Source organism: Panulirus ornatus, chromosome 57, assembly GCF_036320965.1.
Source record: "Panulirus ornatus isolate Po-2019 chromosome 57, ASM3632096v1, whole genome shotgun sequence".
NCBI lineage: Eukaryota > Metazoa > Arthropoda > Malacostraca > Decapoda > Palinuridae > Panulirus > Panulirus ornatus.
In genome coordinates this window covers 16,759,372-16,780,252 of record NC_092280.1, presented here as the reverse complement: position 1 = coordinate 16,780,252, position 20,881 = coordinate 16,759,372, and the positions used below count along the sequence as shown (strand labels likewise).

At 41.3% G+C, this 20,881-nt stretch overlaps 1 protein-coding gene across 1 annotated transcript in view; it reads right to left on the bottom strand.

Moving 5' to 3' along the window:
- LOC139766186 (voltage-dependent T-type calcium channel subunit alpha-1G-like) overlaps nucleotides 1-20,881 on the bottom strand; it is a 1,124,919-nt gene that overhangs the window by 614,486 nt on the left and 489,552 nt on the right. Inside the window, exons 11-12 of the mRNA XM_071694457.1 lie at nucleotides 14,468-14,624; nucleotides 13,052-13,207 (exon numbers count right to left, since the gene is read on the bottom strand). Coding sequence (XP_071550558.1) covers nucleotides 13,052-13,207; nucleotides 14,468-14,624 — 313 coding nt within the window. The remainder of the gene's footprint in view (nucleotides 1-13,051; nucleotides 13,208-14,467; nucleotides 14,625-20,881) is intronic.

Here is a 20,881-nt window from a genome sequence, read left to right as displayed (position 1 = left end):
GATTTGGTTAACAGCGAAGAGGTAGTGGAAGCTTTGCGAAAGATGAAAGCCAGCAAGACGGCAGGTTTGGATGGTATTGCACTGGAAATTATTGAAAAAGGGGATGACTGTATTGTTGACTGGTTGGTAAGGTTATTTAATGTATGTATGACTCATGGTAAGGTGCCTGAGGACTGGTGGAATGCTTGCATAGTGCTATTGTACAAAGGCAAACGGGATAAGAGTGAGTGCTCAAATTACTGAGGTATAAGTTTGCTGAGCATTCCTGGGAAATCATATGGGAGGGTATTGATTGAGAGGGTGAAGGCATTTACAGAGCATCAGATTGGGGAAGAGCAGTGGGTTTTCAGAAGTGGTAGAGGATGTGTGGATCAGGTGTTTGCTTTGAAAAATGTATGTGAGAAATACTTAGAAAAACAAATGGATTTGCATGTAGCATTTATGAATCTGGAGAAGGCATATGACAGAGTTGATAGAGATGCTCTGTGGAAGGTATTAAGAATATATGGTGTGGGAGGTAAGTAGTGAAAAGCAGTGAGAAGTTTTTATCGAGGATGTAAGGCATGTGTACGTGTAGTAAGATAGGAAAGTGATTGGTTCTCAGTGAATGTTGGTTTGCAGCAGGGGTGTGTCATGTCTCCATTGTTGTTTAATTAATTTATGGATGGGGTTGTTAGGGAGGTGAATGCAAGAGTTTTGGAGAGACGGGCAAGTATGCAGTCTGTTGTGGATGATAGGGCTTAGGAAGTGAGTCAGTTGTTCGCTGATGATACAGCGCTGGTGGCTGATTCGGGTGAGAAACTGCAGAAGCTAGTGACTGAGTTTGGTAAAGTGTGTGAAAGAAGAAAGCTGTGAGTAAATGTGAATAAGAGCAAGGTTACTAATTAGAGTAAGGTTGAGGGACAAGTCAACTGGGAGGTAAGTTTGAATGTAGAAAAACTGGAGGAAGTGAAGTGTTTTAGATATCTGGGAGTGGATTTGGCAGTAGATGGAACCATGGAAGCGGAAGTGATTCATAGGGTGGGGGAGGGGGCGAAAGTTATGGGAGTGTTGAGAAATGTGTGGAAGTTGAGAACATTATCTCCAAAAGCAAAAATGGGTATGTTTGAAGGAACAGTGGTTTCAACAATATCATATGGTTGCGAGGTGTTGGCTATAGATAGAGGTGTGCAGAGGAGGGTGGATGTGCTGGAAATAAGATGTTTGAGGACAATATGTGGTGTGAGTTGGTTTAATCAAGTAAGTAATGAAAGGGTAGGAGAGATGTATGGTAATAAGAATAAAAAGAGTGTGCTTGAGAGAGCAGAAGAGGGTGTTTTGAAATGGTTTGGTCACATGGAGAGAATGAGTGAGGAAAGGTTGACAAAGAGGATATATGTGTCAGAGGTGGAGGGTACGAGGAAAAGTGGGAGACCAAATTGGAGGTAGAAAGATGGAGTGAAAAAGATTTTGAGTGATCGGGGCCTGAACATGCAGGAGGATGAAAGGTGTGCAAGGAATAGAGTGAATTGGAACGAAGTGGTATACCGGGGTCGAGGTGCTGTCAATGGATTAAACCAAGGCATGTGAAGCATCTGAGGTAAACCATGGAAATTCTGTGGGGCCTGGATGTGGAAAGGGAGCAGTGGTTTCTGTGCATTATACATGACAGCTAGTGCCTGAGTGTGAACGAATGTGGCCTTTCTTGTCTTTTCCTAGCGCTACCTCCCGCACATGAGGGGGGAGGGGGTTTTCATTTCATGTGTGGCAGGGTGGCGACAGGAATGAATAAAGGCAGACAGAATGAATTATATACATGAGTATATAAGTCTGAGTGTGTATATACATGTATACGTTGAGATGTATAGGTATGTATATTTGCGTGTGTGGACCTGTATGTATATACATGTGTATGTGGGTGGGTTGGGCCATTCTTTTCGTCTGTTTCCTTGTGCTACCTTGCTAATGCGGGAGACAGGAACAATGTATAATACACAAATAAACCTATCTGAGGGGACGGGAGTAGGGGGCTAGAATCCCTGCCCTCCTTGTATCTTAACTTTCTAAAAGGGGAAACAGAAGAAGGTGTCATGCAGGGAGTGCTCATCCTCTTCAAAGGCTCAGATTGGGGTGTCTAAATGTGTGTGGATGTAACCAAGATGAGAAAAAAGGAGAGATAGGTAGTATGTTTGAGGACAGGAACCTGGATGTTTTGGCTCTGAGTTAAACAAAGCTCAAGGGTAAAGGGGAAGAGTGGTTTAGGAATGTCTTGGGATTAAAGTCAGGGGTTAGTGAGAGAACATGAGCACGGGAAGGAGTAGCACTACTCCTGAAACATAAGTGGTTGGAGTATGTGACAGAGTGTAAGAAAGTAAACTCTAGATGAATATGGGTAAAACTGAAGGTGGGTGGAGAGAAATGGGTGATTATTGGTGCATATGCACCTGGGCATGAGAAGAAAGATCATGAGAGTCAAGTGTTTTGGGAGCAGCTGAGTGATTGTGTTATTAGTTTTGATGCACGAGACCAGGTTATAGAGATGGGTGATTTGAATGCAAAGGTGAGTAATGTGGCAGTTGAGGGAATAATTGGTGTGCATGGGATGTTCAGTGTTGTAAATGGAAATGGTGAAGAGCTTGTAGGTTTATGTGCTGAAAAAGGACTGGTGATTGGGAATACCTGGTTTAAAAAGAGAGCTATACATTTTTTTTTTTTTTTTTTTTTATACTTTGTCGCTGTCTCCCGCGTTTGCCAGGTAGCGCAAGGAAACAGACGAAAGAAATGGCCCAACCCCCCCCCATACACATGTATATACATACGTCCACACACGCAAATATACATACCTACACAGCTTTCCATGGTTTACCCCAGATGCTTCACATGCCTTGATTCAATCCACTGACAGCACGTCAACCCCGGTATACCACATCGCTCCAATTCACTCTATTCCTTGCCCTCCTTTCACCCTCCTGCATGTTCAGGCCCCGATCACACAAAATCTTTTTCACTCCATCTTTCCACCTCCAATTTGGTCTCCCTCTTCTCCTTGTTCCCTCCACCTCCGACACATATATCCTCTTGGTCAATCTTTCCTCACTCATTCTCTCCATGTGCCCAAACCACTTCAAAACACCCTCTTCTGCTCTCTCAACCACGCTCTTTTTATTTCCACACATCTCTCTTACCCTTACGTTACTCACTCGATCAAACCACCTCACACCACACATTGTCCTCAAACATCTCATTTCCAGCACATCCATCCTCCTGCGCACAACTCTATCCATAGTCCACGCCTCGCAACCATACAACATTGTTGGAACCACTATTCCTTCAAACATACCCATTTTTGCTTTCCGAGATAATGTTCTCGACTTCCACACATTCTTCGAGGCCCCCAGAATTTTCGCCCCCTCCCCCACCCTATGATCCATTTCCGCTTCCATGGTTCCATCCGCTGCCAGATCCACTCCCAGATATCTAAAACACTTCACTTCCTCCAGTTTTTCTCCATTCAAACTCACCTCCCAATTGACTTGACCCTCAACCCTACTGTACCTAATAACCTTGCTCTTATTCACATTTACTCTTAACTTTCTTCTTCCACACACTTTACCAAACTCAGTCACCAGCTTCTGCAGTTTCTCGCATGAATCAGCCACCAGCGCTGTATCATCAGCGAACAACAACTGACTCACTTCCCAAGCTCTCTCATCCCCAACAGACTTCATACTTGCCCCTCTTTCCAAAACTCTTGCATTTACCTCCCTAACAACCCCATCCATAAACAAATTAAACAACCATGGAGACATCACACACCCCTGCCGCAAACCTACATTCACTGAGAACCAATCACTTTCCTCTCTTCCTACACGTACACATGCCTTACATCCTCGATAAAAACTTTTCACTGCTTCTAACAACTTTCCTCCCACACCATATATTCTTAATACCTTCCACAGAGCATCTCTATCAACTCTATCATATGCCTTCTCCAGATCCATAAATGCTACATACAAATCCATTTGCTTTTCTAAGTATTTCTCACATACATTCTTCAAAGCAAACACCTGATCCACACATCCTCTACCACTTCTGAAACCACACTGCTCTTCCCCAATCTGATGCTCTGTACATGCCTTCACCCTCTCAATCAATACCCTCCCATATAATTTACCAGGAATACTCAACAAACTTATACCTCTGTAATTTGAGCACTCACTCTTATCCCCTTTGCCTTTGTACAATGGCACTATGCACGCATTCCGCCAATCCTCAGGCACCTCACCATGAGTCATACATACATTAAATAACCTTACCAACCAGTCAACAATACAGTCACCCCCTTTTTTAATAAATTCCACTGCAATACCTTCCAAACCTGCTGCCTTGCCGGCTTTCATCTTCTGCAAAGCTTTCACTACCTCTTCTCTGTTTACCAAATCATTTTCCCTAACCCTCTCACTTTGCACACCACCTCGACCAAAACACCCTATATCTGCCACTCTATCATCAAACACATTCAACAAACCTTCAAAATACTCACTCCATCTCCTTCTCACATCACCACTACTTGTTATCACCTCCCCATTTGCGCCCTTCACTGAAGTTCCCATTTGCTCCCTTGTCTTACGCACTTTATTTACCTCCTTCCAGAACATATTTTTATTCTCCCTAAAATTTAATGATACTCTCTCACCCCAACTCTCATTTGCCCTTTTTTTCACCTCTTGCACCTTTCTCTTGACCTCCTGTCTCTTTCTTTTATACATCTCCCACTCAATTGCATTTTTTCCCTGCAAAAATCGTCCAAATGCCTCTCTCTTCTCTTTCACTAATACTCTTACTTCTTCATCCCACCACTCACTACCCTTTCTAATCAACCCACCTCCCACTCTTCTCATGCCACAAGCATCTTTTGCGCAATCCATCACTGATTCCCTAAATACATCCCATTCCTCCCCCACTCCCCTTGCTTCCATTGTTCTCACCTTTTTCCATTCTGTACTCAGTCTCTCCTTGTACTTCCTCACACAGGTCTCCTTCTCAAGCTCACTTACTCTCACCACCCTCTTCACCCCAACATTCACTCTTCTTTTCTGAAAACCCATACAGATCTTCACCTTAGCCTCCACAAGATAATGATCAGACATCCCTCCAGTTGCACCTCTCAGCACATTAACATCCAAAAGTCTCTCTTTCGCACGCCTGTCAATTAACACGTAATCCAATAACGCTCTCTGGCCATCTCTCCTACTTACATAAGAGCTATACATAAGCAGACATATATAAGTAGGAGAGATGGCCACAGAGCATTATTGGATTACATGTTAATTGATAGGCACGCGAGAGACTTTTGGATGTTAATGTGCTGAGAGGTGCTGCTGGAGGGATGTCTAATCATTATCTTGTGGAGGCAAAGGTGAAGAGTGTAGAGGTCTTCAGAAAAGAAGAGAGAATGTTGGAGTGAAGAGAGTGGTGAGAGTAAGTGAGCTTGGGAAGGAGACTTGTGTGAGGAAGTATCAGGAGAGACCGAGTACAGAATGGAAAAAGGTGAGAACAAAGGACGTAAGGGGAGTGGGGGAGGAATGGGACGTATTTGGGGAAGCAGTGATGGCTTGTGCAAAAGATGCTTGTGGCATGAGAAGTGTGGGAGGTGGGCAGATTAGAAAGGGTAGTGAGTGGTGGGAAGAAGTAAGATTATTAGTGAAAGAGGAGAGAGAGGTTTTTGGACGATTGCAAGGAAATAATGCAAATGAGTGGGAGATGTGTATAAGAAAGAGGCAGGAGGTCAAGAGAAAGGTGCAAGAGGTGAAAAAGAGGGCAAATGAGAGAGTATCATTAAATCTTAGGGAGAATAAAAAGATGTTTTGGCAGGAGGTAAATAAAGTGCATCAGACAAGGGAATAAATGGGAACATCAGTGAACGGGGCTAATGGGGAGGTGATAACAAGTAGTGGTGATGTGAGGAGATGGAGTGAGTATTTTGAAGGTTTGTTGAATGTGTTTGATGATAGAGTGGCAGATATAGGGTGTTTTGGTTGAAGTGGTGTACGAAGTGAGAGGGTTAGGGAGAATGATTTGGTAAACAGAGAAGAGGTAGTAAAAGCTTTGAGGAAGATGAAAGCCAGCAAGGCAGCGGGTTTGGATGGTATTGCAGTGGAATTTATCAAAAAAAGAGGGTGACTGTATTGTTGACTGGTTGGTAAGGACATTCAATGTGTGTATGACTCATGGTGAGGTGCCTGAGGATTGGCAGAATGCTTGCATAGTGCCACTGTAGAAAGGCAAAGGGGATAAAAGTGAATGCTCAAATTACAGAGGTATACGTTTGTTGAGTATTCCTGGTAAATTATATGGGAGGGTATTGATTGAGAGGGTGAAGGCATGTACAGAGCATCAGATTGGGGAAAAGCAGTGTGGTTTCAGAAGTGGCAGAAGATGTGTAGATCAGGTGTTTGCTTTTGAGAATGTATAATTTGAGAAATACCTAGAAAAGCAAATGGATTTGAATGTGGCATTTATGGATCTGGAGAAGGCATATGATAGAGTGGATAGAGTACCTTTGTGGAAGGTATTAAGAGTATATGGTGTGGGAGGTAAGTTGCTAGACATAGTGAAAAGCTTTTATCAAGGATGTAAGGCATGTGTACAAGTAGGAAGAGAGGAAAGTGGTTCTCGGTGAATGTTGGTTTGCAGCAGGGGCGTAAGATGTCTCTATGGCTGTTTACTTTGATTATGGATGGTGTTTTTAGGGAGGTGAATGCAAGAGTTTTGGAGAGAGGGGTAAATATGCAGTCTGTTGTGGATGAGAGGGCTTGGGAAGTGAGTCAGTTGTTAATCTCTGACGATACAGCGCTGTTGGCTGATTTGGGTGAGAAACTGCAAAAGTTGGTGAGTTTGGTAAAGTGTGTGAAAGGAGAAAGGTAAGAGTAAATCTGAATAAGAACAAGGTTGCTAGGTTCAGTACGGTTGAGGGACAAGTTAATTGGGAGGCAAGTTTGAATGGAGAAAACTGGAGGAAGTGAAGTGTTTTAGATATCTGGAATTGGATTTGGCAGTGGATGGAACCATGGAAGCGGAAGTGAGTCACAGGGTGGGGGAGGGGGTGAAGGTTCTGGGAGTGATGAAGAATCTGTGGAAGGCGAGAACATTATCCTAGGGAGCAAAAATGAGTATGTTTGAAGGAATAGTGGTTCCAACAATGTTATATGGTTGTGAGGCATGGACTATAGATAGGGTTGTGCAGAGGAGGGTAGATGTGTTGGAAATGAGACGTTTGAGGACAATATGTGGTGTGAGGTGGTTTGATTAAGTAAGTGTGGTAATAAAATGAGTGTGGTTGAGAGAGCAGAAGAGGGTGTATTGAAATGGTTTGGTCACGTGGAGGGTGAAGAAAGATTGACAATGAGGATATATGTGTCAGAGGTGAAGGGAACAAGGAGAAGTGGGAGACCAAATTGGAGGTGGAAGGACGGAGTGAAAAAGATTTTGAGTGATTGGCGCCTGAACATGTAGGAGGGTGAAAGGCGTGCAAGGAGAAGAGTGAAATGGAATGATGTGGTATACCGGGGTTGATGTGCTGCCAATGAATTGAATCAGGGTATGTGAAGCATCGGGGGTAAACCATGGAAAGTTTTGTGGGGCCTGGATGTGGAAAGGGAGCTGTAATTTCAGTGCATCACACATTACAGCTAGAGACTTGAGTGTGAACAAATGTGGCCTTTGTTGTCTTTTCCTCGTGCTATCTCGCGCATGTGCAGGGGGAGGGGGTGCCATTTTCATGTGTGGCAGGGTGGCGACAGAAATGAATGAAGGCAGCAAGTATGGATATGTACATGTGTATATATGTATATGTCTGTGTATGTATATGTATGTATACATTGAAATCTATACGTATGTATATGTGGGTGGGTTGGGCCATTCTTTCATCTGTCTCCTTGTTCTACTTCGCTAACGTGGGAGACAGCGACAAAGTATGATAAAATGATTATATATAATTTTTTTTTTTTTTGCTTTGTCGCTGTCTCCCGCGTTTGCGAGGTAGCGCAAGGAAACAGACGAAAGAAATGGCCCAACCCACCCCCATACACATGTATATACATACATCCCCACACGCAAATATACATACCTACACAGCTTTCCATGGTTTACCCCAGACGCTTCACATGCCCTGATTCAATCCACACTAATGGATTGAATCAGGGCATGTGAAGCGTCTGGGGTAAACCATGGAAAGCTGTGTAGGTATGTATATTTGCGTGTGTGGACGTGTATGTATATACATGTGTATGGGGGTGGGTTGGGCCATTTCTTTCGTCTGTTTCCTTGCGCTACCTCGCAAACGCGGGAGACAGCGACAAAGCAAAAAAAAAATAATATATATATATATATATATATATATATATATATATATATATATATGAGAGAGACTGAGTACAGAATGGAAAAAGGTGAGAACTAAGGATGTAAGATGAGTGGGGGAGGAATGGGATGTATTTAAGAAAGCAGTGATGGCTTGCGCAAAAGATGCTTGTGGCATGAGAAGCGCGGGAGGTGGGCAGATTAGAAAGGGTAGTGAGTGGTGGGATGAAGAAGTAAGATTATTAATGAAAGAGAAGAGAGAGGCATTTGGACAATTTTTACAAGGAAATAATGCAAATGAGTGGGATATGTATAAAAGAAAGAGGCAGGAGGTCAAGAGAAAGGTGCAAGAGGTGAAAAAGAGGGCAAATGAGAGTTGGGGTGAGAGTATCATAAATTTTAGGGAGAATAAAAAGAGGTTTTGGAAGGAGGTAAATTAAGTGCGTAGGACAAGGGAACAAATGGGAACTTCAGTGAAGGGGGCTAATGGGGAGGTGATAACAAGTAGTGGTGATGTGAGAAGGAGATGGAGTGAGTATTTTGAAGGTTTGTTGAATGTGTTTGATGATAGAGTGGCAGATATGGGATGTTTTGGTCGAGGTGGTGTGCAAAGTGAGAGGGTTAGGGAGAATGATTTGGTAAACAGAGAAGAGATAGTAAAAGCTTTGCGGAAGATGAAAGCCAGCAAGGCAGCGGGTTTGGATGGTATTGCAGTAGAATTTATTAAAAAGGAGGGTGACTGTATTGTTGACTGCTTATGGTAAGGTTATTTAATGTATGTATGTCTCATGGTGAGGTGCCTCAGGATTGGCAGAATGCTTGCATAGTGCCATTGTACAAAGGCAAAGGGGATAAAGGTGAGTGCTCAAATTTCAGAGGTATAAGTTTGTTGAGTATTCCTGGGGAATTATATAAGAGGGTATTGATTGAGAGGGTGAAGGCATGTCCAGAGCATCAGATTGGGGAAGAGCAGCGTGGTTTCAGAAGTGGTAAAGGATGTGTGGATCAGGTGTTTGCTTTAAAGAATGTATGTGAGAAATACTTAGAAAAGCAAATGGATTTGTATGTAGCATTTATGGATCTGGAGAGGGCCTATGATAGAGTTGATAGAGATGCTCTGTGGAAGGTATTAAGAATGTATGATGTGGGAGGCAAGTTGTTAGAAGCAGTGAAAAGTTTTTATCGAGGATGTTAGGCATGTATACGGTAGGAAGAGAGAAAAGTGATTGGTTCTCAGTGAATGTAGGTTTGCAGCAGGGGTATGTGATGTCTCCATGGTTGTTTAATTTGTTTATGGATGGGGTTGTTAGGGAGGTGAATGCAAGAGTTTTGGAAAGAGGGGCAAGTATGAAGTCTGTTGTGGATGAGAGAGCTTGGGAAGTGAGTTAGTTGTTGTTCGCTGATGATACATCGCTGGTGGATGATTCGTGTGAGAAACTGCAGAAGCTGGTGACTGAGTTTGGTAAAGTGTGTGAAAGAAGAAAGCTGAGAGTAAATATGAATAAGAGCAAGATTATTAGGTACAGTTGGGTTGAGGGACAAGTCAAATGTGAGGTAAGTTTGAATGTAGAAAAACTGGAGTGAACTGAAGTGTTTTAGATATCTGGGAGTGGATTTGGCAATGGATGGAACCATGGAAGCAGAAGTGAATCATAGGGTGGGGGAAGGGGCGAAAGTTCTGGGAGCGTTGAAGAATGTGTGCAAGTCGAGAACATTATCTCAGAAAGCAAAAATGAGTATGTTTGAAGGAATAGTGGTTCCAACAATGTTATATGGTTGCAAGGTGTGGGCTATGTATAGAGTTGTGCACAGGAGGGTGGATGTGTTGGAAATGAGATGTTTGAGGACAATATGTGGTGTGAGATGGTTTGATCGAGTAAGTAATGAAAGGGTAGGAGAGATGTGTGGTAATAAAAAAAGTGTGGTTGAGAGAGCAGAAGAGGGTGTTTTGAAATGGTTTGGGAACATGGAGAGAATGAGTGAGGAAAGATTGACAAAGAGGATATATGTGTCAGAGGTGGAGGGAACAAGAAGTGGGAGACCAAATTGGAGGTGGAAAGACGGAGTGGAAAAGATTTTGAGTGATTGGGGCCTGAACATGTAGGAGGGTGAAAGACGTGCAAGGAATAGAGTGAATTGGAATAATGTTGTATACCGGGTCAATGTGCTGTCAGTGGATTGAACCAGGGCATGTGAAGCATCTGGGGTAAACTGTGGAAAGGGCTGTGGGGCCTAGATGGGGAAAGGGAGCTGTGGTTTCAGTGCATTATTACATGACAGCTAGAGACTGAATGTGAACGAATGTGGCCTTTGTTGTCCTTTCCTAGTGCTACCTCACGCACATGAGGGGGGAGAGGGTTGTTATTTCATGTGTGGCAGGGTGGCGATGGGAATGAATAAAGGCAGGCAGTATGAATTATGTTTATGTTTATATATGTGTGTCTGTGTGTGTATATATATGTATATGTTGAGATGTATAGGTATGTATATTAGCGTGTGTGGACATGTATGTGTATACATGTGTATGTGGGTGGGTTGGGCCTTTTCTTTCATCTGTTTCCTTGCGCTACCTCGCTAATGCGGGAGACAGCAACAAAGTAGAATAAATATATATATATATATATATATATATATATATATATATATATATATATATATATATATCCCTGGGGATAGGGGAGAAAGAATACTTCCCACGTATTCCCTGCGTGTTGTAGAATGCGACTAAAAGGGGAGGAAGCGGGGGCTGGAAATCCTCTCCTCTCATTCTTTTTAATTTTCCAAAAGAAGGAACAGAGAAGGGGGCCAGGTGAGGATATTCCCTCAAAGGCCCAGTCCTCTCTTCTTAAAGCTACCTTGCTGACACGGGAAAGGGCGAATATTTTCTTTTTTTCCAAAAGAAGGAACAGAGAAGGGGGCCAGGTGAGGATATTCCCTCAAAGGCCCAGTCCTCTGTTCTTAACGCTACCTTGCTAATGCGGGAAATGGCGAATAGTATAAAAGAAAGAAAAAAGATATATATATATATATATATATATATATATATATATATATATATATATATATATATATATATATATATATATACATATTCTTTTTTTTTTGCTTTGTCGCTGTCTCCCGCGTTTGCGAGGTAGCGCAAGGAAACAGACGAAAGAAATGGCCCAACCCACCCCCATACACATGTATATACATACGTCCACACACGCAAATATACATACCAACACAGCTTTCCATGGTTTACCCCAGACGCTTCACATGCCCTGATTCAATCCATCGACAGCACGTCAACCCCGGTATACCACATCGATCCCATTCACTCTATTCCTTGCCCTCCTTTCACTCTCCTGCATGTTCAGGCCCCGATCACACAAAATCTTTTTCACTCCATCTTTCCACCTCCAATTTGGTCTCCCACTTCTCCTCGTTCCCTCCACCTCTGACACATATATCCTCTTGGTCAATCTTTCCTCACTCATTCTCTCCATGTGCCCAAACCATTTCAAAACACCCTCTTCTGCTCTCTCAACCACGCTCTTTTTATTTCCACACATCTCTCTTACCCTTACGTTACTTACTCGATCAAACCACCTCACACCACACACTGTCCTCAAACATCTCATTTCCAGCACATCCACCCTCCTGCGCACAACTCTATCCATAGCCCACGCCTCGCAACCATACAAAATTGTTGGAACCACTATTCCTTCAAACATACCCATTTTTGCTTTCCGAGATAATGTTCTCGACTTCCAAACATTCTTCAAGGCTCCCAGGATTTTCGCCCCCTCCCCCACCCTATGATCCACTTCTGCTTCCATGGTTCCATCCGCTGCCAGATCCACTCCCAGATATCTAAAACACTTTACTTCCTCCAGTTTTTCTCCATTCAAACTTACCTCCCAATTGACTTGACCCTCAACCCTACTGTACCTAATAACCTTGCTCTTATTCACATTTACTCTTAACTTTCTTCTTCCACACACTTTACCAAACTCAGTCACCAGCTTCGGCAGTTTCTCACATGAATCAGCCACCAGCGCTGTATCATCAGCGAACAACAACTGACTCACTTCCCAAGCTCTCTTTAACTTTCTAAAATGGGAATATATATATATATATATATATATATATATATATATATATATATATATATATACACAAAATAGCCTGCTGAAATCCATCATTTTGGGATTGTGCTGCAAATACAAATTTACCTTTGGCAAGGCTGTATCATTTTCACTGATGAAACACATTACATCCTCTTCAGAAATTTTTTTACTTCAAAGGAGTCCATCCTGTCCCTGCTGCTGTGTGCAGCACAGCCTTGAAGCTGTACAAGCCCCTGGTAAAGGGTTTATAGAGTAAAATAAGGACCCTTGCAAGTATGGGGTCTCATCTTATAGGTACACTGAGAGTGAAAATTCACAATTGTGAGTCTGTATCATAAGAGTACAATCTTATTAATCTAAAGGAGTCCATCCTTTCCCTGCTACTGTTTCTAATAGAACCTTGAAGTTGCAGGATTGCCTGAAGAAGGGGTCTTTGGAGTCATAATAATAATAATAATAATAATAATAATAATAATGATAAATAATAATAATAATGATAGTAATAATAATACTAACAAGTTAGTGTATAGAAATGCAGAATTATATATAATAATCAGGACTACATGATTTAGGGCAATTTCCAAGGGATCACTGCTTACCTCGGCAGAGAAACCCTCAACCAGGATGGCCACCAGCAGGTTGAAAAGCATATAGTTGCCAAAAGTCATGAGGGCTACAAAGTAGAGTGATGCCCAATGACTTGTCTTTTCCATCCCATTGAAGAGCACCACGTTCCAGTCTTCCTGTGTCAAGATCTGTGGTGGTGGTGGTGGTATTATTGGTTGTGGTAGTGGCGGGGGTAGTATTGGTAATGATAGGAGTGTTAATGATTGTGTTAAATGTTTATGTGCATATGGTAGATACAACAGTCAGGAAAGGGTATGAGTAAGATGTTATGATGGCAGTTGTTCTGGTAGAGAAGTAGGATAGGAGGAAAATGTATTTGGGTTTATGAGGTGGCATAAAGGGTAACACTTGGACTAGTAAGCAAAGTGGGATGATGGAAAGATCACTGTTCACAGAAGTGATGGGTGTGTTGTAAGTGGTGGAAAGGATAATGTGTACATATACAATGGGTAAGTTGAAGGCATATTGCCATCAGAAGTATCAAAATAACAGAAATAGCACTGAAGAAAAAGGAATGGCAAAGACTATAAATGTACGAGACAACATTGGACAATGTATGTTGGAAAACATTGTATATAATGAGCATGTTGGAAGATTATGGTGGAGATTGATGGGGTAAAGGTTGTGAAAATTATTAATCAAAATACACAATAACATAATACAATGGCTTCTGGATTGACTATAATTCTAATGATAAAAAGAGAAGCCTTGATCTTAAGTTTGAAATCAAATGTCATATGGAATCAGATTATTATGCACAAGGTTTTTTTCAAATGATGAACTCTGACAAAAATTACATCAGCACTCTAATCTTATGTAATCATAAACTAATGGATACTGCTGTCAAAGAAAAGCTATTGCACAAGATGAATATACTGTGGACTGTTAAAACAATACTTCCACCACTCAAATTATCATTTCTGATGAAAGTCATACAGGTATATATTAAACTAGTTAATTCAATTTTACTAACACACCTTACAGGGAAAGGGACTAGTTATGGACTAAACACTGTTATATACATACAAGAAATATATTACTATGACAACCAACACAGTCTACCTACCACAGACTATAGGTATGTAAAGTTGTACTTATCTGCGACAGGTGCTAAAAGCCAACAACACTAATTACTGTATGTTTCTTGCATCATATGCACTAAAAAATATTTCCTTTGATATGAAACTGGAAACTACTAAGCTCTATTACCATGAAGATGAATGTTTTCATGAAATGCTCTGATCATTCAAATCCTTGAAGACTGTGATTAACAGACTTATAAGTATAACTATCATTGAAGAGACAAAGTGTAGCTGATCTTGTGTGCTGTTGGTTACAACACAAAAATCAAAAATTACCGACATAATGAAGAATTACCCATAACTCACCTGGAACACTGTCACTGTGGCCCACAGGAAGTTGTTAAAGTGCATTCTTGTGCAGAGACACCCAGACTCAGGGTCGAGGATCTCCTGGCACGTACAATCGCCACTGCCATCCGCTCTAATGCAAAACTTTCCACCAAACAGAAACATGCCTAGCACACTGAAAAGTAACAACGGACATGGACAATGCTGAACACAAGGTGAATGGGTGAGGATGGTGGGATGGCCAAGAGTGACTTGGTCTGACCCACATACAGGCAGAGATGACCCAGGCTGATCACACACAGAGGTTACTGGCTGATTGCATACAGGCAGAGGTGATCAAGACTGGCCACAGATAGGCAGAAGTAACCCTGGCTGGCCAGATAGAAAGAGGTGACCCAGGCTGACCACAGATCAAGGTTAATCATACATAGGCAAATATGACTCAGTTGACCATACACTGGAAAAAAGTTCTTGAGCAAACCATATATAGGCAGGAATAACCTAGGATGACCACATAAAGGCAAAGATTATTCAAGCTAATCACTCATAGGCAAGGGTGATTCCCGCTAAACAAACATAAGCACAGTGGACTCAGGCTTAGCACATATAGATAGGGGTGATCAAGGCTAACCAAACAGACATATGTGACAGGCTGAACACACACAGGCAGAGGAAACTTAAACTGAGTAAAAATAGACATATGTGACTCAAAAAGAGCACACATGGGACAATATGACTCTGGCTATCAAAACATGGGTAAACAGGACTTTAGGCCACATAAATATTCATGTGACTTATACTAACCATTCACAGACAGATTATCTTCACTTTTATAAGAGACATATACAGCTCATGTTGGCCACACACAGACAGGTAACCCAGGCTGACTTCACATGGACAAAGGTGTCTCAGGCTAACCACAGAGACGAAGGTGTTCAATGCTGACCTCACACAGAAAATCAATTAAGGATGACCACACTCAGACAGAGGTGTTTCATTATGACCACAAACACTTGGATTAAAGTGACCTGGGATACCAATTAATTTATGAAAAAAAAACATGGATAAATAAATATACTGTATGTGCACATAAATAAGCATTGTACAGATGGTCAACTAAAAAGAGAGTTTCCAATAAGTGATTGCAGAGGGCTGATCATTCCTGTAGAATCTAGTTCTGTTTCCTTTCCAATTTCTGGAATATAATTTATGTCAACTTTAAAGTTCTTTCTTCAAGCAGTACATCAACTGGTCTTGGTCACCCAAACACTAATGTTTCTCTTTTCTATTCTCTTTTTAACCATTCACTCTAGACTGCCATTCATTGGCTTAATATACAAAGCATTTACAGACTCAATATTGTTATTCATAGAATTTCTATCCCTCTCTGCAATTGTTTGTTTCCCCTAACTTTTTACCTTATGTTTTCAAGCTTCTTAAAATGTATCAAGGTTCTTAACATGTACTTTTCTTCTTATCTATTCTTCCTAGGGCAACCCTTATTCCTCATAACCTCTCTACTCCTTAGAGTATGCAACAGGTGCCTATTTCACTAACATGTCACCTAACAGTGTATAATTCTTTGGAAAAATAATTTATAGATTATTGTTAAATCTTCAAAACATAGGTAAAAAGACTGTCAAGAAGTGTGTTGGGAGGATTTTCTGCAACATCAGTCTTGTTGTGATGGAGGGGTCCCAAAGAGATAAACAGCCCTGAGTGAATAACAGTAAGTTATTTGAATGTTATGAAATGTCTGGGAGAAGTATATGGAATTTCTTTGCCATCATAATTGAAGCAAAAAATATCTTAAAATCCTTAAACAACAGCCAAAATCAATTGATGTTCCCTTAAGAAACTGTGGCCAACATCAAATGCCACTCTAACTTTTCCTGCTCTGTTTTAATATCCAACTGACTTATCGTAACCATTCCTTTGTTATGAAGGTACAGGAAAAAATTATGCAGTCCTCAGTACTCCAGCAAGCAACATAATAAGTGCACAGCCATCCACCAGAAGGTTGCGCAACCTTTCAAAAAATACATAGTTTGCTGGATGGCTAAAATTATTAGGAGGGACACTAATGTATGATAGAGATTCTCTGTGGAAGGTACTAAGAATATATGGTGTGGGAGGCAAGTTGTTAGAAGCAGTGAAAAGTTTTTATCGAGGATGTAAGGCATGTGTACGTGTAGAAAGAGAGGAAAGTGATTGGTTCTCAGTGAATGAAGGTTTGTGGCAGGGGTGTGTGATGTCTCCATGGTTGTTTAATTTGTTTATGGATGGGGTTGTTAGGGAGGTGAATGCAAGAGTTTTGGAAAGAGGGGCAAGTATGCAGTCTGTTGGGGATGAGAGAGCTTGGGAAGTGAGTCAGTTGTTGTTCGCCGATGATACATCGCTGGTGGCTGATTCATGTGAGAAACTGCAGAAGCTGGTGACTGAGTTCGGTAAAGTGTGTGAAAGAAGGAAGTTAAGAGTAAATGTGAATAATAGCAAGGTTATTAGGTACAGTAGGGTGAGGGTCAAGTCAATTGGGAGGTAAGTTTGAATGGAGAAAAACTGGAGGAAGTAGAGTGTTTTAGATATCTGGGAGTGGATCTGGCAGTGGATGGAACCTTGGAAGCAGAAGTGAATCATAGGGTGGGGGAGGGGGTGAAAATCCTGGGAGCCTTGAAGAATGTTTGGAAGTCGAGAACATTATCTCGGAAAGCAAAAATGGGTATGTTTGAAGGAATAGTGGTTCCAACAATGTTGTATGGTTGCAAGGTGTGGGCTATGGATAGGGTTGTGCGCAGGAGGGTGGATGTGCTGGAAATGAGATGTTTGAGGACAATATGTGGTGAGCGGTGGTTTGATCGAGTAAGTAATGTAAGGGTAAGAGAGATGTGTGGAAATATAAAGAGCGTGGTTGAGAGAGCAGAAGAGGTTGTTTTGAAATGGTTTGGGCACATGGAGAGAATGAGTGAGGAAAGATTGACCAAGAGAATATATGTGTCGGAGGTGGAGGGAACCAGGAGAAGTGGGAGACCAAATTGGAGGTGGAAAGATGGAGTGAAAAAGATTTTGAGTGATCAGGGCCTGAACATGCAGGAGGGTGAAAGGCGGGCAAGGAATAGAGTGAATTGGATCGATGTGGTATACCGGGGTCGATGTGCTGTTAATGGATTGAATCAGGGCATGTGAAACGTCTGGGGTAAACTATGAAAAGTTCTGTGAGGCCTGGATGTGGAAAGGGAGCTGTGGTTTCGGGCATTATTACATGACAGCTAGAGACTGAGTGTGAACGAATGGGGCCTTTGTTGTCTTTTCCTAGTGCTACCTCGCACACATGAGGGGGGAGGGGGATGTTATTCCATGTGCGGCGAAGTGGCGATGGGAATAAATAAAGGCAGACAGTATGAATGATGTACATGTGTATATATGTATATGTCTGTGTGTGTATATATATGTGTACATTGAGATGTATAGGCATGTATATTTGCGTGTGTGGATGTGTATGTATATACATGTGTATGGGGGTGGGTTAGGCCATTTCTTTTGTCTGTTTCCTTGCGCTACCTCGCAAACGCAGGAGACAGCGACAAAGTAAAATATATAATAAGCAAATATTAATGTATCAGTTGTTCAGGAAAGTGAAGAACAATATTATGAGAAATGTGAAGAAATCAGGGACTTGTGAAGTAAATTTAGGGGATTATGTAAAAAAAGAGGTGTCAGTGTTTCCAGTGAACTTGTACTTAAGGAAGAAACTTCTTGACAATTAAGCATATTTTCTTTTATGTAAATCTGGAGTAATGGAAAACTTGGTAACTGATGATAGGAAAAGAGATAAAACATTTCCAAAGTAATAACCACTCCAATAAACATGCTAATCCTTTGATCTCACACTTTTATGCAGTGTGAAAGGTGTAATATTTCTATACCCTTTAAAGTTATTCACCATCAATGCTGTTCCTGTCTTTAAAATCAGAGTATGTATGAAAAAAAAAGTATGTAAGAAGTAAGGGTAGAGTTTTTAAATAATTCTTCAATATGCTCCCCACAATTGCCAACCAAAATGCCTCACAATGAATTTTAGTGTGAAATGCGTAATATTTCTAAATATATTCAAATTAATTACCACCAACATTATGCCTATGTATCAAACCTTCCTCTCTTATCAGGACCTGTCAAGCACATCATCACACATCCTAATAGTGCTTACTCAGTAAATAACCATGCAAACAGAGATAATGACATCAATTTCTATATATTCTCTGTTACTTCTGAAAATTAATCTGTCGTTTCATAAAGGAAACCAATTATTCTTTTTTATTTCTGTGGACTCTGAGATGGAATTTCTGGATCATGCCCACTGGTTAAGGGTTAATCATATGTGTGTGGGTATTTCAGTGAGTTTCAAATTGATCAAAGGAATATAGACCTTCACTTTAAATGATATAAAATAAGACTGTTCTGATAACTTTTCAAACTCACATTAGTTTCATTTGGTCTATACAAAATATGGTTTTCCTACATGATGTACACCTGACAACCAAGATGAATCTTGAATTCTTTCCATTTTTTGGACTACACATAATACAATATATACATATTATCATTATAAGAATTATTATACAAACCCAAAAAGGATTTCTGGGGCTATATTCCAAGGAGCAGTTATCCAGGGCTTCCTGCAGATTCAAGGCTGTGTTAAAATCAACAGCAGGAAGAGGTTGGACTCCTTTTAAGTAAATAATTTTCAAATGAAACTGTAATCTCTTTCATCAACAGCCAGTGTTATAGCCTTGTCAAATGTGACCCTTTGCTTGCAACGTAACCTCATGGAGGCAGAGTTTGGTGACAACTATATATGAGTGATAACAGGTATTGATGGAGTGAGAAGATGGAATGAGTATTTTGAAGGTTTGTTGGATGAGTTTAATGATAGAGTGGCATATTTAGAGTGTTCTGGTTGGGGTGGTGTGCAAAAATAGGTGATTGCTTTGCGGAAGATGAAATCCAGCAAGACAGTGGGTTTGGATGGTATTACAGTTGAATCTACTAAGAAAGAGGGTTACTATGATATTGATTGGTTGGTAAGGATATTCAATGTACGTATGGATCATGGTTATCCCTGGGGATAGGGGAGAAAGAACACTTCCCACATATTCCCTGCGTGTCGTAGAAAGTGACTAAAAGGGGAGGGAGTGGGGGGCTGGAAATCCTTGCCTCTCTTTTTTTTTTAATTTTCCAAAAGAAGGAACAGATAAGGGGGCCAGGTGAGGATATTCCCTAAAAGGCCCAGTCCTCGGTTCTTAACGCTACCTCGCTAATGCAGGAAATGACAAATAAAAAGAAAGAAAAGATGGATCATGGTATATATATGTGTCAGAGGTGGAGGGAATGAGGAAAAGCGGGAGACCAAATTGGAGGTGGAAAGATGGGGTGAAAAAGATTTTGAGCGATCGGGGCCTGAACATGCAGGAGGGTAAGAGGCATGCAAGGAATAAAGTGAATTGGAATGATGTGGTATACCAGGGTCGATGTGCTGTCAATGGACTGAACCAGGGAATGTAAAGTGTCTGGGGTAAACTATAGAAAGTTTTGTGGGGCCTGGATGTGGAAAGGGAGCTGTGGTTTCAGTGCATTATACATGACAGCTAGAGACTGAGTGTGAACAAATGTGGCCTCTGTTGTCTTTTCCCAGTGCTACCTCGTGCACATGCGGGGGAGGGGGTCGTCATTTCACGCGTGGTGGGGTGGCGACGGGAAAGAATAAAGGCAGCAAGTATGAATTATGTACATGAGTATATATGTATATATGTGTATATATGTATATGTCTGTGTATATGTGTATACGTTGAAATGTATAGGTATGTATATATGCATGTGTGGACGTGTATGTATATACATGTGTATGTGGGTGGGTTGGGTCATTCTTTCGTCTGTTTCCTTGCGCTACCTCGCTAACGTGGGAGACAGTGACAAAGTATAATAATAATAATAATGGATCAAGGTGAAGTGCCTGAGGATTGGCAGAATACAAGCAAAGGGGATGAAGGTGAGTGTTCAAATAACAAAGAAATAACTTAGTTGAGTATTCCTGGGAAATTGTGTTGGAGGGTATTGATTGAGAGGGTGAAGGCATGTACAGAACATCAGACTGGGGAAGAGCAGTATGGTTTCAGAAGTGGTGGAGGATGTGTGGATCAGGTGTTTGCTTTGAAGAATGTATGTGAGAAATACTTAGAAAAACAGATGGATAGGGTTGATAGAGATGCTTTGTGGAATGTCTTAAGAGTATTTGGTGCGGGAGGTAAGTTGCTAGAAGCAGTGAAAAGTTTTTACCAAGGATGCAAGGCATGTGTACGAGTAGGAAGAAAGAGAGTGATTGGTTCCCAGTGAAGGTCAATCTGCCGCAGGGATGTGTGATGTCCCCATGTTTGTAAA